General features: G+C 41.7%; 1 protein-coding gene across 1 annotated transcript in view; it reads right to left on the bottom strand.

The window, feature by feature from the left end:
* Nucleotides 1-18,004, bottom strand: part of EED (embryonic ectoderm development) — a 100,329-nt gene that overhangs the window by 63,320 nt on the left and 19,005 nt on the right. Inside the window, exons 4-6 of the mRNA XM_030200145.1 lie at nt 16,076-16,141; nt 10,722-10,847; nt 5,615-5,696 (exon numbers count right to left, since the gene is read on the bottom strand). Of these exons, the coding sequence (XP_030056005.1) occupies nt 5,615-5,696; nt 10,722-10,847; nt 16,076-16,141 (274 nt within the window). The remainder of the gene's footprint in view (nt 1-5,614; nt 5,697-10,721; nt 10,848-16,075; nt 16,142-18,004) is intronic.

Genomic DNA, 18,004 nt, shown 5'->3' with positions numbered 1-18,004 from the left:
AATGCCTGTGCATTTCAGCAGAAACTCAACTGTAGCCCTGCCCCCACCTCCACCACTGCTGCAGGCATGACTCAACCCACCCATCCTGACAGAAAACACGTCCCCTGGGGCCTATCTTGTAAATGCCCTGTTGGAGTAGTGGTGTCTTCAGGGCAGGAGCATCCTGAATTGCTCCTACCCCCTTCCTCTGCACTGACAAAATGGCAACCAAGATTGCTGTGGGAGGTCGCAGCCACCATTTTGGAATTGGGAATGGCATGAGCAGTAATCCTCCTCAGACCATTCCCAATTCCAAAATGGCGGACGCAAGAAATCGCAGCTGCTATTTTTTTTAGTGCAGCGAATAGGGGCAGTAGCAATTCAGGATGCTCCTGCCCCAAAGACACCGCTAGACCACTAGGGCCTTTACAAGGTAGGCCCAGGTAGGGGAATCGGGGCATGAGGAAGGCAGAGTGGTGGACAGCCGGGGGTGGGGGGGGGGGGGGGGTGGGAAGAGATGTGTTTTCTGTGAAGGAGGGTGGGGGAGGCTGGTGTGCAGCAGAGGTGGGGGCAGGGCCACACTTTTGGTTTAAATCAAGCTACGGATTCGGTTTCAGTCAGCCTCTATATAGGATCATCTCCGATGTACAATCCCAGTGCTGCTTGTTGACTGGCAGCAGTCTGTACCCTCTCTTTGAGCCTGACTGATCCTAATGGATGTGAGATGCAAACTGGATCCTCATACAAGTTGGTAAATATGTTTCATTGTTGATTTTAGCACAGGAAGAATACAGTTTCTTTGTTTCCCCGCTCCTTCCTGTAAAAGTGTTATATGTTTGATTTTCTAATTTATGAAATTTTTCAACATCTCACCACCATCAACATATTCAGGAACCTCAGACTTCCATATGTAAAAAATTCTGAATCAGTAGAAAAAGCATAATCTTTTTCACAAAAGAGTGCACTAGACACCAATTACACTATATGAAAACATATGCAATCACACAACTTCAGCTCTTTTGAGCGCTCATCATAAAGTTCAAGGCACAGAAAGAAGCTTGAGACATGTGATTCTGTAATGGTAAAAAGTCATCAGTTCTGTTGCTACTGAATAGTTAATTTGGTGGCACATTCTCATCACTAGCCTCCAAAAGCAGGAGGACTCACTCAACCTGCGGTGAAATTGGTTGCTCTCGACACAGGAAGACAAGCTGCAATCCCAGTAAAAGGGAAACAAAGTATTTGTGTTAAAGGATATCTCAGTCATATCCTATATAATAAAACTCACCCTCAACGTTCTGAGGACACTGACGTCACTGTCAGTTCCTCCGGGCACTTCCTTCCGGTTCGAAGGGTTCGTGGTGGTGAAGCCACCGAAATCACTGTGTTGGGGCCCCGCCCTCGCGTCAAACGTTATGACGTCGAGGGCGGAGCTATGGCGTCAGTGGCTTCACAACCAACGACTCAGCACATTGAAGGTGGCGTTGGCGTGTGTTGACGAGGTCCGCAACAATGGCGGTCAGTGCCTTCACAATGCCGAAGGGGTGAGCAGGGAGGGGGGTTCGGGAGGAAAACCTTGCTAGCGCCCGTTTCATTTGCGCCAGAAACGGGCATGTTTTACTAGTATATTAATAAAGAACATGACTCCTTAAAAGGACTCCAGTTCCACAACACCCTCCTACCATGAGAGATCAAAAGCAACTTCTCAATACAAAAGCAGATTGGCACCTTTACTTCTGCTACTTTATTTTAAAATTATTAGATAAAGTTTAGCTGGTTTACTTCTCTATCTGATTAAATTTGCCCAGTCACTAATCAGTGACAGTTGCAGCTGAATATACAGTTAAATTGAACCACACAAAATTTACTGCTCAATTTGTGTGACTATACTTAGGAGAGCATTAGCATGATATTCAGCACTAACCTGCTAACTGGCTAAATTTGAAAACCCCGCCTCTGATCTGGCTTTTTGTCTACCTAAATCTGTGTACATACAGATTCAGCCCGATGGAAAGGATTTAACTGGTTAGAAAGAAGATGTTGATGCCCCTCTACAAGTCATTGGTGAGGCCCCACTTGGAGTATTGTGTTCAGTTTTGGAGGCCGTATCTTGCTAAAGATGTAAAAAGACTGGAAGCGGTCCAAAGAAAAGCTACAAAAGTGGTATGGGATTTGCGTTGCAAACTGTACGAGGAGAGACTTGCCAATCTGAACATGTATACCCTGGAGGAAAGGAGAAACAGGGGTGACATGATACAGACGTTCAAATATTTGAAAGGTATTAATCCGCAAACAAACCTTTTCTGGAGACGGGTAGCTGGTAGAACTAGAGGACATGAACTGAGGTTGAAGAGGGGCAGACTCAGGAATAATGTCAGGAAGTATTTTTTCATGGAGAGGGTGGCAGATACGTGGAACGCCCTCCCGCGGGAGGAGGTGGAGATGAAAACGGTAATAGAATTCAAACATGCGTGGGATAAACACAAAGGAATCCTGTTTAAAAGAAATGGATCTATGGAATCTTAGTGGAGATTGGGTGGCGACACCGGTATTTGGAGAGTAAAACTGGTGCAGGTCGGACTTCTACAGTCTGTGCCCTGATCGTGGCTGAATAGATATGGATGGGCTGGAGTGTAAATTTTAAGGGGCTTCGACGTTAGCTTCAGAACGTTTAGTACAGGAACAGTGCTGGGCAGACTTTTACGGTCTGTGCCCTGAGAAAGGCAGGGACAAATCAAACTCGGGTATACATATAAAGTATTACATACCATGTAAAATGAGTTTTATCTTGTTGGGAAGACTGGATGGACTGTTCAGGTCTTTATGTGTCGTCATTTACTAGTTACTGTTAGATTTATATAGTTACAAAAGCACAAGGAGCCTTCAAGAGTGAGGGCATCAACTCAACATACTTTTTATGCTTATATTAGCATTATGCAAAATGACAAGTCTGGTTGTACCTTTACTTTTACATGTCTATTATTTCTGTATTTATGAACATCGGTTTATGCATATTCATGTTTAATTTTTAATATTCTACATTTAGACCCCTGACACAGGTGGTTTCACTGAAATACAGACCATGTCTGGTCTGATTTAATAAAATACTGAGTTGACACTGCCGTTCTTGAAAGTTCCTTGTGCTTTTGTTGGTTTGTTGCTCCTTCGGGTGTGCTTTGGATTCTCTCTCTCATGCCTTTTAAGTTGAAAGTATATTTCATGCACAACAAACATATACCATGCAAAAGGCTGAAATTATGTCTAAAAAGGAGAAGGGAGATCTCAGAGGTTCAAGGCTGGTAACTTCATTACTGCCTACTGAACCTAGTTTCTTCAATAGGTCAAAAAACCCTCATTTTTTTATGTATATGCTAGTGTCCATTTGCAAATTTATTTCAAAAATAGGCCCCTTCCACATATAGCTTTTACTATTTTTATATGTAATTTTTTATATATATTATGCAAATTCAATTCATTGAACATAAAAGTATATTTTAACCACAATGTTTTGAATGTCAACTCCTGTATTATTTAGTCACTCATCAAATAAAAAAAAGCCACATAAAGACAAAATGAGCACAAGTGCCTTTTTATAAAATGGCCTCACAAAACCTGCAATAATATTAGGTAAATGTATCCATAAACACTTACAGCTGCTGACAAATTGCTGTAAATATATTTTATAAATTACATATGTATGTCACAATTCCACCCAACTTCTTCCCCAAACAGGTATATATTCGGGTCACGTGAAAGCAGGTGCATATATTTTCTGGGCTTACTTTATAGGAAATGTTCAAAAAAGCCTTTTTCCACCAGTAAAACACAAGGTTTACTCACTCATATAAGTTCTTAAAATTTACCCCCTTAAGATTTTATTGCTAGGTCACGAGTAGGTGAAATTTTGTAAGCTGCTCTCTTGTAATGTTCCACAGCTCTTGGAAACAGTTATATTTGGGAAGGACAAAGCTTATAATCTATTCAAGACAAACAGAGCAAATAAGAAATTAGGGAGTTACATTTATTCTGAAAATGATTAAAAACAAGGATTGAGGAGGACTCCTGCTCAATCTGGGCAAAGGTCTGCAGACCAATCCTTGGAGAGCCTCAACTAGCCAAGGAATTCAATCAAGAGGCCACAAGCTACAGACTGCATTAGTCCAATCTGTATCATCAACTAGAGGCTGAGAAATACTGTCAAGTTCCACTCCTTATATTGGTGGTGTCATTGGAAAGATCAGGTTCTTTGCCTCCATCTCCTGGTAGGGTGATAAAACCCATGACTCTAAATTGGTCTAGCATGAAGAAAAAGAAATAAAATGTTATTAGAAGCAATCTACGAAGGAGTAGCCCAGAAGGGTGACTTTGTATTATTTTTATTTTTTAATTATAAACCCATAGAGAAATATAGGTTGAAAAACATTACACAAACAGAATAGCCTAATGGTTAGTGCAGTGGGCTGAGAACCAGGGAACCAGGTTCAATTCCTACTGCAGATCCATGTGACTCTGGGCAACTCACTTAACCCTCCATTGCCCCAGACACAAAAAAAAACTGTTTACAAAGGTACACTAGCATTCTAAAGTGCGTAATAACTGTGTAGGCGCCCACAATATTCTCCTGGGTACCTACACAGCACATGCTAATTTTTAGCGTGCACTAAAGAACGCTAGCACGCCTTTGTAAACAGGGCCCTTAGATTGTGAGCCCACTAGGGACAAAAAGTACCTATATATAATTTGTACACCGATTTGGCTGTACCACAGAAAGGTGGTATATCAAATGCCTGACCCTTACCCAACTATATTAAGCAGACTTAATTTATCATAATTTTCGTAACTATTTCTTTGCTCTGCTTCCTATTTATACCTTTTACCTAGGTCTATTTTCTTCTTTGTAAAATATTTTCTGGAATATGTATACTCTATAGCTGAAAATATGCTTTCCCCACCCTCCTCAATCTGCATACTTTTACAACCGTACGGGTAGCTAAAAGGAAGGAGCCTTTTAGAACTATTAACCTCTCCTTAATATAGGGCCTCTTTTACAAAGCCAAACTACTGATTCCCATTCAATTTCTATGGGCTTCCTTTCATTTGCCATGTGGGAATCGGCAGTTCGGCTTTGTAAAAGAAGCCCATAATGAACATGACAACAAAGGAGAATCTGAATTTTGTTCTAACAGCACACTAAGGGTCCTGTTTACTAAGGTGCGGCTAGCATTTTTAGCACGTGCACAAAATTAGGAATATTGTGGGCACCTACACAGTTAGCTTGCGTTAAAAGCACTAACGCGCCTCTAGCGCGGTTTAGTAAACAGGGCCCAAAGTGTTGAAATAGTTTTGATAGTACTACTGCTTTAAGGACAAGTTTTTTGTTTTTTTTTTTCAAATACCAAGTATATGTATTCTGAAATAACTTTTTTTTCATGGCATTTGTAATTTTGTTATAGCTTGCAATCGGGTTTCAGGTGCCACTACTATAGTATTGAGCACATCAGTTTTGCCCAGGTTTTTACAGTAACTTCCATAGTAAGAGTGAATCTTGCTGTAATAAACATTAAAAAAAAAAAAAAAAGACAGAAAATATGAGTCAATATTTTCCCCCACAACAACCGCCCAATCTAATTCTTACCTTTGCTCACAGAGAGGAGAAGGTTTGGATCTCTTGGGTGGAACTTAAGTTCATTAATAGCATTTCCATGGCCAACATAGTGCTAAAATAAATATAGATGCCATTAATACTTTTTACTTTACAGGACTTAATTTGTAGACAAAGAGAAAGTGGAACTGGGGGTGGGGCCAGGACTGGGAGTGAATGTACTCCTGAACACACACAAAAAATACTTCATTTGTGGATAAAAGGAAGCTGTTATGTACATAAACTGGGAAAACTCATATTTAATTCAAAAATATCACCAACAGCAGTACAATTGTGCAACATTATGAACAAATCCTTTGATTAATCAATGTTTTTCTCAACATTTACACATTTTATATCACAGTGTTCTCCTCAGAAAGTTTTGGCAGCCTGGCATAAAGGAGTAGCTTGGTGGGAACGGAGGAATACTGCACAGTATTAGAAAACTTTTTACAATTTACAATCACTCTAGCTCTGTAAACAGACATTTAAAGTAAATGCATAATCCAGGCAAAAATTGTGTGATTTATGATGAACTGATTTAATGATGATATCAACATACATGAAAAATGAAAACAACAAGAAATATGTTTTATACTATAAACATAACTTAAATGTTTCAAGGACCTTTGGTCTGACACAGTATAGCAGTTCTTATGAGTTAAATGTAATCAGGTAGGCTATTTCCCCTTGGAAGTCACCATACAAAAAAAAACAAAACCACACATTCTGATTCTTGTGTCATCTGAGCAAGAGCAATATAAATTTCTCCACTACCAGGCACAATGTGAAATACAAAACCTGAAAAAAAATTCTAACATACATACATATAGCAAACCTGACACACAAAGAAGCATATTTTCAAAGCACTTAGCCTTCCAAAGTTCCATAGGTTTCTATGGAACTTTGGAAGGCTAAGTGCTTTGAAAATATGCCTCAAAGTAGCATTAATTCCTATGATTCAAACAGCAAGAATATTACCTATGAATAAGAACTACTACAAATATTACAATAGGCCATAGAATACCAATACACCTACTACTGGTAAAACAGAATGAGTGGGACTGCCATAGTTTTTTTTATAAAGTACATGCAAAAAGAATGCCACAACTTGGTCACTCGCAAACATCCACATAGGAGCCAGCTCTGTAAATCCAGTGGATGCTGAGCACCCCAAATATTGAGCAAGCAACTTCATTGTGGCCAGGGAGGTGTTATTTGTATTGTGTCCAATACCTGTGTCCGATACCCCCAATCATTTTGAATTGTTGGCATCTATGCACAGATAGACCCCTCACCAAATACAAATCACAAATTAGAATAAAAATATAAGAACAATTTAACTGGTTTACCACAGCACTGGGAAGAAAAAAATGTATTTCCTCTTGTACTGAGCACAATACATTTCCGAAAACTAATATAAATTCAGAATAAAAACATTTTTTTTGAAAACCTTTGCAGTCTGGGCATTTTATTTTTCCAATCACGTTGGTGCCAGTGAGTTTCTCTCTTCTGCTTTCCTGTCTGTCTTCTACTAACATTCTCCAGTAGCTGCTGTCCATTTGTCCTTACTCCGTGCTTCTCCTCTTCTTCTATTCCCTCACATCTGTCTCCAACATAGTGGGCCTTTCCTTTTTAGCTCTTTCCTCCCTTTCTTTTCTGTCTCTGTCCACTCAAATTTCACCCTCTCTCTCTCACCCTCCAGTTCCCCACCTCCTTTTTATTTTTCAACTATCAACTTTCCATCTCCTTCTCTCAATCCTTAGCTCTCCCATTTCTGCTCTCACTCCTTCCCCAGTGTCCTATTTCCTTCTATCACCCACTATCCAATCCATTTTTACCCTCTACACTCACCATCCTCCTCTTACTCATCTTCCTGACAACCCTACGTGGCTTCTCCCATATAGTTCCATAATGTTTAGTATCTCACCTCCCTACACTCTGTAGCTCAGCATCTCCTCTCTCTCTCCCAGCATATCCTTTCCAACCCCTAACATTTATGTCCCTTCCCTCTCCCCCCCCCCCCCCCAAATTTGTAGGCTAGCATCTGTCTCTTCCCACCTACAGTGCAGCTTTCCCCTCTTTTCTCTCCTTGCACCCATAGTTAGAATCCCAACACTATCCCTTTTTCTTTCCCTCCCAGTCAGCATCACCTATATCCCTTACTCTCTTTCCTTCCCAGTCAGCATCCACTTTCTATCCCTTCCTTCTTCTCCCTCCTTAGTCAGCATCCCCCCACTGTTCCCCACTTCACATCCAGAAGGCCACCCATCTCTTCCTTCCCCTTGTCTCCAATTTCCTCCCATCTTCCCTATACAGCATTTCTCCTTCTCCTACCCGCTCCAATGTTCTAGCATTTCACCTTGTTTCTCCCCCCCCCAAATGGTCCAGCATGCCTCCATCCTATCCCAAGGTCCAGCATTTCTCCTTGCTGTCTCTTAGCCAGCCAGTGATTCCTTCTCCCCCACCCCCCCACCCCCCGTGTACCTTTTCAAGTGATATTTTCCTTGTAGAGGCTGACAGCAATAAGCAGCAATGCATAAGCATTGTTCACACCTTCTCTACAGCTTCACTCCGACATTTCCTGCCTATGCAGGAACAGTAAGTTGCATCAGTGAAGGAGGTGGAAAAGCGTGAGCAGCGCCTATCCATTGTTGCTCACTGCCGTCAGCCTCTACAAGGAAGACAACATTTAAAAGGTACATGCATGGGGGGGGGGGGGTGGTTAGAGGCCAAGAGAGATGCCAGAATGAGGGATGGAGAGAGGAAAGGAAGAAGAGAGAAGCCATTCCACAGGGAGAGTCCACCGGTGGGGAGAATACAGGGTGGTGGTGATGTCGTTGCAGGAGTTGCTAGAAGTGCTGAATGGCGTTCCACCCCGTTCTGGCACAAATTAAGCCCTGTATATATAAATATATATATAAATAACGTATCTATACATACTATGACCGAATGCCTTGGTCACAAGCCCAGTGCAGGGAGAAATCCTGATTTTGTAAGTAAGGAAGATTGTAAAAAAACTGGGATAGGCCTACTTATCTGCAGAAGCAGCAGCCAAGTCACAGGGAAGAGTCTGAGGAAAAGCATTGTTGTGACCCATGGAAAGAGTAGTTGCAAGGACTCTAGGAAGCAGACAGATCCAACTCTGAGGGGAACAAACCCCAGGGAATAGTGGAAAACGTTGTCCTTAGTACCATTCTCCTTTAGGTAAGCTAAAAGAACTGTACCAAGCAAAGAAAGCCAGCCCAGGGGCAGGGCTTAGGAAAGCCAGGAGCCAAGTAGGGCAGAGATGTACATACCTCTATCTCTACAGCAGGGGTGAGCAATCACGGTCCTGAAGGCCACAACTCAGGTTTTCAAGATTTCCACAATGAATATGTGCGAGATCTATTTGACTACAATGGAAGCAGTACATGCAAATCAATCTTATATATATTCATTTCAAAACTCAACTGGGTTTTGACCTTCGAGGACCGCGGTTGCCCACCCTTGCCCTACATGAAACATCTCACTAGGACAGGGGTTCTCAACCCAGTCCTTGGGACACATCTAGCCAGTAAGGTTCTCAGGAAACCCACAATGAATGTGCATGAGATAAATATGCACACCATAGAGATGGGCATGCAAATGTATCTCCATGGTGTGCAAATTGACACACCTGACTGGCTAGGTGTGTCAAGAGGATTGCGTTAACAACCCATCTGCACTAGGAGAAGCCTTTTGGTGAGACAGGTAACAGGAGCTGGATACTGGAAGGCTCAGGGAAGTCACAGACACTGATTTGTCTGATAATGCAGACAAGCACAGCCCAAAGGGAGGAGGAACCTTGAATCATGGGAAAGGTAGCTCCTGGTCTGGCCACCAATGAGGAAGCTGAGTACCTCCGACCTGATTCCAGAACTAGGGCAAAAGGGTGGGAGGCAAGGAACTTTGACATGCGTTATACTTCCCAGTTGGGTTCACGACAGGCAGGATTGAATGGGCTGAAAACCCTGAGAACCCTAAAGAAAGGCAGTGCATGATCCAGGATTAGGAGGTCCCTGCATAACCTGCCAAGCCATCAAAAACAACAGGTTGAAATCTCCAGGGCAGCAGACTCTGAAGTTATAAAAGCCAAAGGGCAAAAAGTAAGAGACAGCCCAGAAATCTCAGAGAGCAGTATGGGTGAGCCTGATTCACACACTTTTCTTCTACTGTGTTTTGTGTTTGTTGGGCTGAAGATATTCTCCATTAATGTTTCATAAGGCTTGATATACCGCCTTTCTTAAAAGAGAACCAAAGCGGTGATCATTGAACAAATAAACGAAAGTATAGTTAGGTTTGAACTAAAGAATGGAATGTAAGAAAAAGAAGGGCAGAGAGTTGTTATGCCATAGTGAGCAATCCAAGGCTGATTGAGAGGGCTGCTCTGCATTAATTAACCCAGCTGTGTAAGCAGTCAAGTAACACTGGAGAAAAGGCCTGCAGTGTCCCCCCCCCCCCCCCTTCCCCTTTTTGCTGGTGCTCTAAACAGAAGGAGGGGGGCAACTTACAGGATTTGCCAGATCCCTCTGTTCCTAAGACAGAAGAGCACTAATAAAGCAAGCAAGTATTTATCTTTGCTTGCTTTTTTAGTGCACTTCTGTATTTATATTTAGTGCTCTTCAAGCATTTATATTTGAACTGCATTTGAAGACAACAGCCAGCACTGGAACCCAAGAAATGGTATACTGTGCTCTATGTTCCACCAGTGACATAACCACCAGACTATTGAAAGCAGCTTTTCTCCAGTTTGGATAGGTTTTGTAGGCACTCTCTTGCCGTCATAATCTAAAGTTACTGATCTATTTTGCAATCAAACTTGCCAAGGATATGGCACATCTCAGGATACTACCGCTTTAAGACTGAGAGGCCAGCAGCATTTCCAGAGTCCCCAGGCAGCTGTCTTTTCATCCCAGAGTCCTTACAGGAATCCACCTCCAACTTCTCCACACCACTTCTTCCTCACCACTGGACCAGCCTGCAAGATCTCGGTCCTGTACCATCACCAGGAGCCACAACACACTGCTACGGATTAACTAGGTATAATCACAATCAACCTTTGTATGGTATAGACACTCACCTTTATGCACTGCATTGTAATTGGATTGATTATTCTAATGATTCCCCTTGATCCTGCTACTGCCAGGAGAGGGTGACTTGTGTTGCTATCATATGTCCATGCACAGGTGTAGAAATTTTCATCTGCCTACATTCACTATTAAGGATAAATACAATTACCTTTAAAATATGCATTACACAGCTCAAGTCGACACAAGAACTGCAAGAAACTTGAACGTGAAATATAATGCCAGTGCTGCACTATTCAGGCTTGTGCACAATGATCTTATTTAACTTTTCAACAGTTTTTCAAACTGATTATGTTGTAGTTAGAACTAGAAAAATCCAGGTGCCTAAAATGTCATACCTGCTATTAATCTGTACAGCTAATAAGAAGGAACAAAAACAATAAGAAAAGAGGAATATAAGCAATACCTATTTATAGGACTAACAATACATTTTTTGACAAGTTTTCAAAAAACAGAACTTTCTTCCTCAGGTCATGGATGAGCAAAAGATGGCAATATCAAAAAAACATGCCGAGGAGTGGCCTAGTGGTTAGGGTGGTGGACTTTGGTCCTGGGGAACTGAGTTCGATTCCCACTTCAGGCACAGGCAGCTCGTGACTCTGGGCAAGTTACTTAACCCTCCATTGCCCCATGTAAGCCGCATTGAGCCTGCCATGAGTGGGAAAGCGCGGGGTACAAATGTAACAAAAAAAACAAAAAAAACCCTTCAGCACTGGGACTCAAGGAATGATGCATCATACTCAGTTGCAGCGTTTCTCCAGTGTGGGAGGTTTTGTAGGCAACTCCTGGCTGTCATAACTTAATGTTACTGATCTGGGTTACCGTTTCACAATAAAAGTTACGAAAAAGATATGGTATGTCATTGTACTGTCAATGGAGTGCATTCATGTTGTACTTATATATTTTGGTATTGTCTTCCTTTGCTTATCTCCGACTTGAGGAAAAAGGTTCTGCCTTTGAAAACTTGCCAAAAAATGTATTGTTAGGCCAACAGCGCTTGCTAAAGTCTCCAATGATCTGTTCCTGGCCAGATCCAAAGGTCTCTATTCTATCCTCATCCTTCTCGATCTATCTGCTGCTTTTGACATGGTTGATCACAGCCTACTTGATACGCTGTCCTCACTTGGATTTCAGGGCTCTGTTCTTTCCTGGTTTTCTTCTTATCTCTCTCAGCGTACCTTTAGTGTATACTCTAGTGAATCCTCCTCTACTTCTATCCCACTGTCCTTTGGTGTACCTCAGGGATCTGTCCTGGGACTTCTTCTTTTCTCCATCTATACTTCTTCCCTTGATACTCTGATCTCATCCCATGGTTTTCAGTATCATCTTTACGCTGACTCCCGCCAGATCTATCTCTCCACACCAGAAATCTTAGCCGAAATCCAGGCCAAAGTATCAGCCTGCCTGTCTGACATTGCTGCCTGGATGTCTCAGCGCCATCTAAAACTAAACTTCTCATCTTTCCCCCTCAACCAACTTTTCCTCCTCCCCCATTCTCTATTTCTGTGGATAACACTCTCATCCTTCCTTTCTCATCAGCTCGTAACCTTGGGGTCATCTTCGACTCCTTGCTCTCCTTCTCTACACATATTCAGCAGACTGCTAAAACCTGTCGTTTCTTTCTCTATAATATCACCAAAATTCGCCCTTTCCTTTCTGAGCACACTACCAGAACCCTCATCCACACTCTTATCACCTCTCACTTAGACTATTGCAACTTGCTTCTCACAGGTCTCCCACTTAGCCATCTCTCTCCTTTTCAATCTGTTCAAAATTCTGCTGCACGACTAATATTCCGCCAGTGTCGTTATGCTCATATTAGCCCTCTCCTCATGTCACTTCACTGGCTTCCTACCCGTTTCTGCATGCAGTTGAAACTCCTCTTATTGACCTATAAGTGCATTCACTCTGCAGCTCCTCAGTACCTCTCCACTCTCATCTCTCCCTACATTCCTCCCCGGGAACTCCGTTCACTGGGTAAATCTCTCTTATCTGCACCCTTCTCCTCCACCGCTAACTCCAGACTCCATTCCTTTTATCTTGCTGCACCATATGCCTGGAATAGACTTCCTGAGCCGGTATGTCAAGCTCCATCTCTGGCCGTCTTCAAATCTAAGCTAAAAGCCCACCTTTTTGATGCTGCTTTTAACTCCTAACCCTTATTCACTTGTTCAGAACCCTTATTTTATCATCCTCACTTTAATATTCCCTTATCTCTTGTTTACATAGTAACATAGTAGATGACGGCAGAAAAAGACCTGGCGATAGCTGACACACGGTCCATCCAGTCTGCCCAACAAGACAACTCATGTGTGCTACTTTTTGTGTATACCCTACTTTGATTTGTACCTATGCTCTTCAGGGCACAGACTGTATAAGTCTGCCCAGCACTATCCCCGCCTCCCAACCACCGGCTCTGGCACAGACTGTACCTGTTTGTCTGACCTAATTAGATTGTAAGCTCTGTCGAGCAGGGACCGTCTCTTCATGTTCAAGTGTACAGCGCTTCAGAAATGATAAGTAGTAGTAGTATTTCCCCCTTTCAAAAGCACATGGTTCGGGATAAGGTATCTTTCAAAGCCACTCCTCTAAGTTTTTTTTGTTTGTTTGTTTTTTTCACTTCAGAGGAAATTGGAGAGTCATGGGATAGGAGGTAGTGTCCTATGGTGGATTAAAAACTGATTAAAAGATAGAACACAGACAGTAGGGTTAAATGGTCATTATTCTCAATGGAGAAGGGTAGTTAGTGGGGTGCCCCAGGGGTCTGTGCTGGGATCGCTGCTTTTTAACATATTTATAAATGACCTAGAGATGGGGGTAACTAGCGAGGTAATTAAATTTGCTGATGACACAAAGTTATTCAAAGTAGTTAAATCGCGGGAGGATTGTGAAAAATTACAAGAGGTCCTTATGAGACAGAGTCTAAATGGCAAATGATGTTTAATGTGAGCAAGTGCAAAGTGATGCATGTTGGAAAGAGGAACCCGAATTATAGCTACATTATGCAAGGTTCAACGTTAGGAGTCACCGACCAAGAAAGATCTAGGTGTCGTCAATGATGATACGTTGAAACCTTCTACTCAGTGTGCTGCAGTGGCTAAGAAAGCAAACAGAATGTTAGGTATTATTAGGAAAGGAATGGAAAACAAAAATGAGGTTGTTATAATGCCTTTGTATCGCTTCATGATACAACCGCACCTCAAATATCGTGTTCAATTCTGGTTGCCGCATTTCAAAAAGGATATAGTGGAATTAGAAAAGGTGCAGAGAAGGGCGACAAAAATGATAAAGGGGATGGGACGACTTCCCTATGAGGAAAGGCTAAAGTGGCTGGGGCTCTTCAGCTTGGAGAAAAGATGGCTGAGGGGAGATATGATAGAGATCTATAAAATAATGAGTGGAGTGGAACGGGTAGACATGAAGCATCTGTTTATGCTTTCCAAAAATACTAGGACTAGGGGGTGGGGGGCATGCGATGAAGCTACAAAGTAGTAAATTTAAAATGAGTCGGAGAAAATGTTTCTTCACGCAACGTGTAATTCAACTCTGGAATTCGTTGCCAGAAAATGTGGTAAAGGCTGTTAGCTTAGCAGAGTTTTAAAAAGGTTTGGACGGCTTCCTAAAGGAAAAGTCCATAGACCATTATTAAATTGGACTTTGGGAAAATATTTCTGGGATAAGCAACATAAAATGTTTTGTAATTTTCTGGGGATCTTGCCAGGTATTTGTGACCTGGATTGGCCACTGTTGAAAACAGAATGCTGGGCTTGATGGACATTTGGTCTGTCCTAGTATAGCAATATTTATGTATTTAAGTAGACTAACATGACAAAACTACTTTATCCAACCTGTAAAGATGCAGCCCATGACTGAAACTGAGGGGGGGGGGGGGGGGGGGGGTAACAGGTAGATGAATCACTTCTGCAGCCCAGTTATGCGGCTGACATAAACAAGTGATGACAGATTTAAACAAACGTTTTCCCCTAGCTTCAAAAAATGTGCTAGCATTGTAATTCGCTTAAAAACTTGAATGTGCTAAGCGTTGTATCAAATTAATAAATCCAATTCAATCTTAAAAAGGTTTCTTCAGCTGATTTTAACACTGTTTTGGAAGAGTTATAGCAGATGTACTTACATAGTAACATAATGCAAGAAGAAGTAAGGATGGACAATGATCCTTCACAACTGAATCTGGATGCCAAAAGTATAGTCCATTAAAAATATGCATTGCGAAAGCAACAAATTCATTCTCAGGTCTTCCAAGAACGTATGTGGTGCTTTCACAATAAATATTCTGAAGAATTACCTTCGAAAGCTAATTAAAAAATGTATTAAGTTAGTCAAATAAAAAAGGTATCATCTTATTTTCTTTTCTATGTTTTGTTTCTATTTATATATCTTTTTGGAGAAACTGCCTCCAGAAAACCATTTTCAGATCTGCTCCTCTACATCCTGGAAACACAGTGGCAAGATATAAGCAAACTGTACCTGGCACCCTATTTTCAGTAAAGAGTTTAGGAATTGTTGCTTACAACATTTGTGTTTATTAAGACTTTGTTTAGGATAAAAAATAAGCTGACATCAAAACACTAGGTGTGAATTTCATGTATTTAATCAATATGTAAAAATTAGACCTTCTTTCCTTCAGTGCTTTCCATACCTGCCTTCATGCTTCTTTATTCCCCCAGGCTGAACATCTGGAATAGCCTTCTCACTGGCCTGCCCATGTGTCTCCTCTATTCCCTCCTATGTCACACCTTTGTTTCATATTCTCCCTCAGTAATAGATTAAGCTATTAATTCTATTTTTAAATGCATTCACAGTCTTGTTCTACCTTACTGCTCTTTGTCACTCCACACAGCAAACTACATCCAGTTTTCAAACTCCCTTCTATAATAAGCTTTAAACAAATCTAGAGGGTACCTCTCCTTTTTTACTTCAGAACTAAATTTTAAAGCTCTCTTACCTGTAGCCATTGACTGTTTCTACACTAGTTCTGTTCACACTAACATATATAAAATATGTATCAGACATGTATTCTGTGCTCGTTTGTTTAGTCTAAGCAAGAGATTTACTGAAGCACATCCTTTTAGTTTAATACTTCTAAGTTACACAAATCCTCAAGGGTAAAATGGCATGCCTGCTGTACACTGCCTTGGGTGAACCTCTTCATAAAGGCGGTTAATAAATACCAACAAATAAATACCATTGTCAGATGTATCCCACAAATAATGTGTGTTTGATCTCTTGCTCTCAAACAAAGGAGGAATCACATTCTTAGCTCCTCACCATTGTAAGCACAGGACAGACTTTTTTTTTCTTTGCATAAGTAATCTTAGAAGGATACATCAGCATCCACATAGGACTGCAATAAGCGAACCTCTCCTTGTGAATGGCATTCATATAATGTCACCTGTAAATGAGGAAAATTAACAATCTTGTTAAACTCAAATGTTATACCCTTGGTTCACTGAAAATTGACTATGCTGCATTTTCCTAACATATTTCAAGACAGTAGTTTTGCTCTAGTTGATAGATGTTTAAAAAGATAAAAAGGAGAGATGATCCTCATGTTTTCTCTTACAGGGTTGTAGCAGCAGAACTTTCAAGTTAGGCAGACTGTACAGGAGGATCAGGGAAGACTCGGTGACCTGAGTGAAGAGAGACTTCTCTCTTCACTTACCAGAACTCCCTGAAGATATCATATTGCTACATGCAATATAAAGGAGGAGGGAAGGGAAGGGAAGGGATGATGAAATCTTTTCTTATCTGATAATTTCCTATTCTTGAATCTTGCTAGACTAACCGAAAATAATAGGTAATGCCATCTTATAAGCAGATGGATGCAGGAAAGCTGAAGTTTACAGTGACATTACCAGTATAAGGGGCAGGGGCATAGCCAGACACCCAATGCCAGACACCCAATTTTTTATAGGCCTGCCCTAAGCCCAAAGTGCATGAGCATAAGAACCCAGCCTCTCCACCTCCCCCAGTTGAGCTTTTTTTCATAAGCCTAATTACAGCCTTCTCAGATTGTTAAACTGTTTGATTACGAAGCTCCCGTTGGGTATGCAACATCAAGCATAGACATACCTGTGGTATTCGTAGAAAAAATAAACATAAAAAACAAAAAATAAAATAGACAAAGTAGTAAATAAGGAGGGTGGTAGGGGAAGTCGATGATTATAATAGTCGCGAAACAGGGGCATATAAGAAATTGCTACTGAACCCCTGCAACCTATGGGACTTCCCTACTTAAAGCGATACTATGCTGACTGTATATGTTTATGACTTCTACTGAGTTTTGTGAGGTATACATACCAAGTTACAGTAGAAGAGTGCCATTGCTAGTAAATAGTATTTCTAGGATAAGCAGCAAAAAATGTATTGTACTGTTTTGGGATCTTGCCAGGTACTTGTGACTTGGATTGGCCACTGTTGGAAACAGGATGCTGGGCTTGATGGACCTTTGATCTGTCCCAGTATGGCAATACTTATGTGAAGCTTCCCTTCACTTAATATGTGCACAGGTACATTTGTACAAGTTAACTTCTCCACTCCAACCCAGATTTTCAAAGGGAAGCTTTAGCTATATGACACTATCCTCACCAGGGACAGAGTAACATTCACAAGTACAATGCATTAACTCTTTCATTAGCTCTCTTTTCTAGTCCTACCCTGCTGCTCATGTGCTCATTCAGACACAGCCCCCCCCCCCCCCCCCCCCCACCATCATGTAAAATTCTGGTATTTGTTGCCAGTACCTTTCCTCAGCTGACAGCACACCCTGCACAATTTTCCCCATTCTTCAGTCCTATTCCGTTTCAACAAGATCTTCCCCCCCCCCCCCCCCCCCCCCACCGAACACTCACTAGTTCCACTGATTCTCTCCAAAGTCCCTGTGCAGTGTTGGGCTTCCCCCACAGTTCGCATAGGCTGGATCCTACCACAGCCTCTGCACTGGAAGTGGGGGGAGCACTGGAGAGTTGTAGTGGGCCAAACTCAAAAACAAAAAAAAAACCCACCACCACCCATTCACACATTTAGCCATCCTTCTGTCTTTGAGACAGGTAGTTTACAAACTTTTAGAAACCTAAAAGCAATCCAAGCAATTGGCAATCCTAGCCTCCTGAACACATGTGACATAGCCCGCCCCCCCCCCCCCCCCCCCCACACACACACTAAACGTCTGGGCCTAGGAACGTCCCTAGAGTTTGCTTATAACCCAAACTACATTTCCCACTAAATTCCCTTATACGTATCCCATGTACCATCC

The sequence above is a fragment of the Microcaecilia unicolor genome, chromosome 4 (genome assembly GCF_901765095.1).
Source record: "Microcaecilia unicolor chromosome 4, aMicUni1.1, whole genome shotgun sequence".
Classification (NCBI taxonomy): Eukaryota; Metazoa; Chordata; class Amphibia; order Gymnophiona; family Siphonopidae; genus Microcaecilia; species Microcaecilia unicolor.
This window is presented reverse-complemented; position numbering and strand designations above follow the sequence as displayed.